The sequence below is a fragment of the Argentina silus genome (genome assembly GCF_951799395.1).
Source record: "Argentina silus genome assembly, chromosome: 1".
NCBI classification, from domain to species: domain Eukaryota; kingdom Metazoa; phylum Chordata; class Actinopteri; order Argentiniformes; family Argentinidae; genus Argentina; species Argentina silus.
Genome location: NC_139655.1, coordinates 28,545,839 through 28,553,338, shown reverse-complemented (window position 1 = coordinate 28,553,338; position 7,500 = coordinate 28,545,839). Strand labels below are relative to the sequence as shown.

Below are 7,500 nucleotides of genomic sequence, written 5' to 3'. Positions count from 1 at the left end.
GCATCATAATCATAGACTACCATGACAATGAACCTGTCTGGGGACAAACATAGCAAGTTTGTATTGGAAGATCCATAGCAGACTAGTAAATAAAGCTATTTTAGGAGGTTTTTTTAGTGTGATAACATATTTTTATTTGATATTCGAGACATGTGTAGTGGTACAAGCAATGTGGATAATGTGACAAGTCACTAATATAGCTGAAAAAGTATTTTTGAAAAAAAATCTTTTAACCTGCAGAGTTTTTTCACAATGTCTCCATTTCTGGGATGATGGGGAAAGTGAAATAATGAACACTAGTCAATTTGATAACTGTGGGATCAAGTTTGACAGCCTAATATTACCATTTTTGTATCAGTTTTGCAGCGATGAACAAGTTGAACTACTGTACTGGGCATTTTATATTCTGCCACAGTTGTGCAACGTTCAAAACTAACCAAACTGATGTTGTACAGAGTATTGTTTTTGAAACGTTTTTGGTTGTTGGTTAGCCACATATTGATGGAATTAACAGTTTATAGATGTTGTTATATGATGGTTATTTTTCTATGTTGACTTAAGGTTGTCATTTGATGCTCTTCATCTAACGTTGCTACATGATTGCACATGGGTTGAAAATGAAAATGAAAGTTTTCTTAATATTGGAAGTTGACGGTCAGTAGTAAGTCTGATATTGATGTTACTTCTTACCCAAATGGATACTTATAGTAGGCACACAAAAAACCTTATAGTCCCCCCCCCCCCCTGTATTTCACTTATCTGAGCAATTGTGTAATTGATATGATGGCATCTTTTACAATCAAGATTACATTTAACACTTCAATTTGTTGCACTCACTTTTGGATGTGTCCTCACTTGAGACTTTTAAGACATTGTGTTGCTTTACTTTGTGTGCCTCCAGGTCAGTGCAGATTTCAAATGACACCCTCATGACTAGTGTTTCAGTTAATGTACACTCTAATCATTGATCAGTGTTAAGACAATGGGCTAATGTAACAATATAAGACACACATGAGGTTAAAAGCACAACTATAATGAAAACATAACAAAAATAACTAATATTTATTTAAAAAGAGATAGGGTTAGGGTTAGGGTTAGGGTTAGGGTTAGTAGTAAAAGAGGATAACGTTCAGACCATGCTGAAAAACCTATTACAACAAGAAAACCTTTTATTCTTCAACATTCTCTGTTACAGAATGCCTTTACAACCTCAAGGAATGTATTTCCCCACGTTTCTAATTTATCTGATGCTGATCTGAACCCCATTATTACTCCTGTGTTGCAGCAGTGGACTTAGTGGCATTGTGGACAGAACAATGTACCACAAACCATAAGGTTGTGGGTTTGAATCCCAAATGGTGTCATAAAGACCAGTGTTTATTCAACCATAGTGCATGGAGAAAGTATATAGCTAAAGTCACTGTTAAGTAAGGCATTCAAGTAAAATTCAAGCTATTAAAGTAATGACATGTTATTTTTTTTACTTACAGTGCGTAAATAGGCAACATTTTAAAAATGATTATTTTCAACTGTGAGATGGTCTGATGCTGACCATCAACTGCCAATGTGAAGAAAACATTCATTTTCAACCCATGATAAACAATGTACCAACGTTTGATAATGACCATCAAATGACAATCATAAACCAACATGGTATGATCGTGTTACCACATTCTACTGTGCAACGCTTGGTTTTAACGTTGTTATTTTCCATCGTCTCTCTATGGTTGGCAAAAGACAGTCAATCAACATCCTTTTAGATACATTTATACAGTCTTTGGATTTAGACATTGCTGCACCATACCATTTACCATCATGACCGATATACAATGTTACAACCAAAAAACAATGTTAATACAATGTCGTTTTTTTTCTAAAATGGCCCATGGGGAAGCTATCCTTCAGAGAAATATAGTTTGTCAAACTTGGAAAAAGGAGTTCAATACATCAAAACGACGTCCATCACACGACAGTCAGTTACTGAAAGATGACTGTACTGTCGTCTGTATGACAGAAACTGAAATGACTGAAATGCTCTGAGAAATCACTCAGAAATATAAAAATAGGTGAGGTGGAGCAAAGTGGGGAGAGGGGAAGCAGTGAGGCAATAAATAGCAGGGACATTTGAAGTTCAAGGGCTCGAATAATAGTTACATTCTTTCTTTAATTGTCTACTCCCACAATATCTTGTACCTGTTAGTTTTGCCTTCCTTTCCAATCCCTAACCATCTGTCACTCTGTGTGTCGTTCCAGAGAGGTTCAACGTGTACCTGATGCCCACTCCCAACCTGGACATCTACGGGGAGTGCACCATGCAGATCACACATGAGAACATCTACCTTTGGGACATCCACAACGCCCGCGTCAAACTGGTCATGTGGCCCCTCAACTCCCTCAGGAGATATGGACGAGACTCCACCTGGTTCACCTTCGAGTCAGGAAGGTGTGTGTGACACGCATGCACACACATACAAACCAAGTAACTTTCGTTGAACTTTTACAAAGCAGGGTCTGAAAACCCTGAACATACATCCCAGGTGAATCCACATGCGCCACAGATCCCTTCAGGCAATGAAATGGAAAACAGTTTGATTATGTATGTGAGTGTGTGTGTGTGTGTGTGTGTGTGTGTGTGTGTGTGTGTGTGTGTGTGTGTGTGTTTGAGTGTGTGTGTGTGTGTGTGTGTGTGTGTGTGTGTGTGTGTGAATGCATCTGTGTATCTGCAATCAAATGAGTGGATGATCAAAGTGTGTGTGTGTGTGTGTGTGTGTGTGTGTGTGTATGTCTCTCTCTCTCTCTCTTTCTCTCTCTCTCTCTCTCTCTCTCTCTCTCTCTCTCTCTCTCTCTCTATCTCTCTCTCCCTGCCTCAGGATGTGTGACACAGGCGAGGGCTTGTTCACGTTCCAGACACGCGAGGGGGAGATGATCTACCAGCGGGTCCACTCCGCCACCCTCTCCATCGCCCAGCAGCATGAGAGGATGATGGAGGAGATGGAGAAGAGCTCACAGGTACACAACGGGACGCAAACAAACATTCACGCAGAGACTCTGTAGAACCAAGCAGGGGCGATGGGCCAAAACACACATGCAATATTCACAGGATCAAGATAGCCTGAAAAATGTTATGAAAGCTTTTATTGATGTATACATTTAGCTTTTATCCAAAGCGATGTAGATCTTTCCAATGACACAGTATATTAGAGGCCAAATTACAATCCAATGATTCTGTTTCTTCATTTTGACCTTGAGATTAACTGATTGATTTTACTGCCGAATAAGCTTTGCATACGTCAATACACCTACAGTAATGCATTCCTTTATACATATCATTATAACCTGCACATGTTATGAATAGCAGTTCCATCGATTGAATATGCAGACGATGCTGTGAAGGATGGGAGGAGAAACTACTCCTGCAGACACTGCCTGGCTGTGCTCCCTAGTCAGCTACATATTAGTGCGTGAAATAGAGATAACTGGACAAAACACACACAGGCACGTACACACACAGGCACGTACACACACACACACACACACACACACACACACACACACACACACACACACACACACATCAAACCCTCCCTCCCTGCTCTCTCTCTTCTCCTCAAATCGTCCTTTCTTGGAACGGTACGCTCTCTGCCCCCCCTCCTCCCCCCCTGTGGACCTGGCCTCTGTTTCCCTCCCTCCCTCCTTCCCTCCCTCCCTCTGTCCGCCTGTCCTTCCTTCCTTCCTTCCTTCCTTCCTTCCTTCCTCTCTGCCATCATCTGTATGTTTTATTTATGTAGGCTTGCCTAGAGGTTGATGAGCCTTGACCATATGGTCTTGCTCTTGGACCCGGCCATGTGGGAACCAGTCCAAAGCCAGGGTTCACATTCAAACCAGTACATCACAGGGATACAGTTTGGGTACATGTTGCAAAGCACAGAGGACATTTTAGGTCTGGCATAACATCTCATAAAAGAGATTTAAAAAAATAAAATTAAAATAATAATACTTTTAATGTTAATTTTCAATCCAAAGAAAAGTGTACAGTAGCTGTCACTTCAAACACACGTTGGCTTGGTTTGAGTCATTTATTTGTATCATATTTTCACGGTTTGGGATTCATCTGATATGGTTGATCTGTTGTTATTGGTTACTGCTGCCATACCTAATACTGTACATGTAATCATCAGAACAAAGAATTTACAGAAATCTTGGTTCCACTTTGTTTTCTCAGAAAATACCCATTGTAAAGGTATTATTATTAATATTATTGTTATTATAATTATCATTATGATTATCATTACCATTATCATTATTATTATTATTATTATTATTATTATTAGTAGTAATAGTAGTAGTAGTATTGTGACCATCATTTCTTGGTATATACCCAATATGCCGCAGGTGAAATAGCACTGTAAAGTAAAGTGTTATTGTATAATCATTTCTCCCTATAGTCCCTAGATGAGCCATGACTGACAGAGGGATGTGGTCTGTCTTGTTTTTAGAGCCAGTCGAGCGACACGTTAACCAAGTCCATCTCCCTCCCTCGGAGTGCCTACTGGCACCACATCATGCGTCAGAACAGCGTGGGAGATCTCTACAGTTACCAAGGTACAGTACAGCAGGACTCTGCTATGCAGCTATGGACTCATTATTATGTAAAATACAGTATGTGTCACCTGTCTGGTTGTCTAGATAGGTATGTGTGCAACCTGTATCACTGCAAATGGTTTTGAACAAAAAGAATAGAGTCCTTGGCCTCTGTTTGATTGTGTGTGTGGGGGGGTTTGTATGTGTGGGGGAGGGGAGGGGAGGGTGTGTGTGTGTGTGTGTGTGTGTGTGTGTGTGTGTGTGTGTGTGTGTGTGTGTGTGTGTGTGTGTGTGTGTGTGTGTGTGTGTATACAGTGCCTTTGGAAAGTATTCAGACATTTACATTACATTTACATTTATGGCATTTAGCAGACGTCTTTATCCAAAGTGATTTACAACAAATACATTTGTTTAAGTAAGTGAATCATCTATCCATCAGTCATCATAAGATAAAGTAATCAATAGTTAAGTAATAGTAAGTAATGAATAAAGTTACTGAAATTTCAAAAAACTTGTTTTCGCCTTGTCATTCTGGGGTATTGTGTGTGGATTGATGGCAAATTCTTTTAATTTAATCCATTTTAAATTGAGTTTATAACACAACAAAATGTGGAAAAAGTGAAGGGGTCTGAATACTTTCAGAAGGCACTGTATATATGCGTGCATGTGTGTGTGTCTGCGTGCACGTGTGTGTGTGTGTGTGTGTGTGTGTGTGTGTGTGTGTGTGTGTGTGTGTGTGCACAATTGTGCCTGTGCGTGTGTGTATGTGCGTGTGTGTGTGTGTGTGTGTGTGTGTGTGTGTGTGTGTGTGCAAGAGTCCAACTTTAGTCAGTAATGATATGAAGCAGTAGGGTGTGTGGACACCTGTACTCACCTGTTTGTGTCCTGTGTGCATCTGTTGTAATGAGAGATGGCTGTGTTGGCCACCTGTGTCTGTCTGTGCCGCGGTCTAGATTTAGACTGGAGGCAGGAGGCTGATTAGAGAGTTGATGAGATTATGCTGTAGTCATGGTATTACTTGATTAGTAGACATATCTAAGGATTAGGCCTTTTGGCTTTCACTGATAAAGTCTGTTGCATACAGGGAAATTAGAAAGTCTGGGAAAGATGAAAAGCCCTCAGCCAGACATATTTTTCTTTTGAAAAACTCATATTTGTTATCAATTAATTATTCATTGATAAGCCCCAAAGCATTAAACCCTGGGAAGACGGATTGCTAGTAACTGGTCAATCATTATTTCTTTGTCCGGCCAGCTTGTTAGACAACTCTGGCATTCCAAACATCAATGTGCCTCCAGACTTTAGAATAAGAACATGTCAATTATACTTGTTATGAGAGTCATTATCTATCCACCAGTCTGTTCACTCCTAATGATTTCATCTAATGATTCCTAATACTCTGATTGTAGTTCCTAATACACGGAATGGTTTGTAAAGCCTTGTAATACTCTGGAGTTTGAGTTTCTAATAGTGGTCGGAGTTGCCCTTTCAGTTTGGTGGGTGGAGCAGTCTTATTTGCTCATTCATCATCCCTGGCATTCCTATTGTCCCTCCCAAAACGACGTGCTCTTGTCTGATGCACTGAGTCACACCACCATCTCATTTCACATCCTCGCAAAATACAAAATTCAGCATAAAAGTGTTGCATTCTCCGCTCCAATGAATAAATTGAATGCATCGGTGTGTTTGAGGACAGGATGAAAGGCGGTATAGCTGAGGTGAGGGAGAGAGTGACAGGAGTTCTATGGCCCTTGTGTCGTATCGTTTGAAGACCATAAAAAACATGAGCATGACAAACTGGGATCATACGCAGAAAGAATTATTCCACTATTGCCCATTTTCACATCTTGGTGGTGCATCTTAGTTATCATGAAATGGATTCTTCATTGTCAGCAGGTTTTTACAGCATAGTAAATAGCGTAGAGCGAGGGTGTATATAGTGCTAAATGTCTGATCTTTGAGCAGTCAAAGTAAGCAGGTATATATTTATATCATATCACACACACGTCACACACAGTCACTTCCGATAGGGAACAGCCTATACACATGTCACACACAATCACTTACGATAGGGAACAGCCTATACACATGTCACACACACAATCACTTACGATAGGGAACAGCCTATACACATGCTCACACATAAAAGCATACTGGAGGTATATGTAGTATTTCTAGCTTTTGTGTGTGAGCATGTGTAGAAATACAGAGATGCTATTCTTCATAGAAGCATACTGTACTGGAGGTATATGTAGAAATACAGAGATGCTATTCTTCATAGAAGCATACTGTACTGGAGGTATATGTAGAAATACAGAGATGCTATTCTTCATAGAAGCATACTGTACTGGAGGTATATGTAGAAATACAGAGATGCTATTCTTCATTGTTGTAACTACAGTAGGTGTTACTGTATAGTTCCAGTATAATAAATGGATATAATTTGAGAAAGAGCGGGTTTGAGCCTGGGCTGAGGTGAGAGAGTGAACATTTGGACCAGGCTATAGCTCCCTGGGTATCAGTGTGCACATGATGAATATCCAATCAGCACGCTCAATTTGCTGAGTCATGGTCGGGTTGCGTTCAAATACCCACGGGTCTCGGGGAATAATTAAGGAACACGGTTCGCTGTCCCATTGAGGTTTGCAGCACAGCCATTTGTTTATTTCTTTCGTCTCTTTCAGTTAATCAGGGATAAAGCAGCAAATTGCTTCCTTTTTCCAAACTTAGTGTTTCAATAGGGCTGTTTCACCCACACCAAAATGTTAATGTCATAAAGTTCCCTTAAGTTTTCTTGTTCGAACAAGTTTAAAGCTTACTGGTTACTGTATGAATATAAACGATTATAATTCAGCTTTCTTTATGTACTGTAAGATCACAGTTCTAAGACAATAGGAAAGAGAGACGGTTGCTGGTGTG

At 40.0% G+C, this 7,500-nt stretch overlaps 1 protein-coding gene across 1 annotated transcript in view; it reads left to right on the top strand.

Moving 5' to 3' along the window:
* Positions 1-7,500, top strand: part of dok6 (docking protein 6) — a gene marked incomplete at its 3' end in the record, with an annotated part of 40,608 nt that overhangs the window by 28,520 nt on the left and 4,588 nt on the right. Inside the window, exons 5-7 of the mRNA XM_083684620.1 lie at positions 2,254-2,443; positions 2,871-3,009; positions 4,497-4,602. Coding sequence (XP_083540746.1) covers positions 2,254-2,443; positions 2,871-3,009; positions 4,497-4,602 — 435 coding nt within the window. The remainder of the gene's footprint in view (positions 1-2,253; positions 2,444-2,870; positions 3,010-4,496; positions 4,603-7,500) is intronic.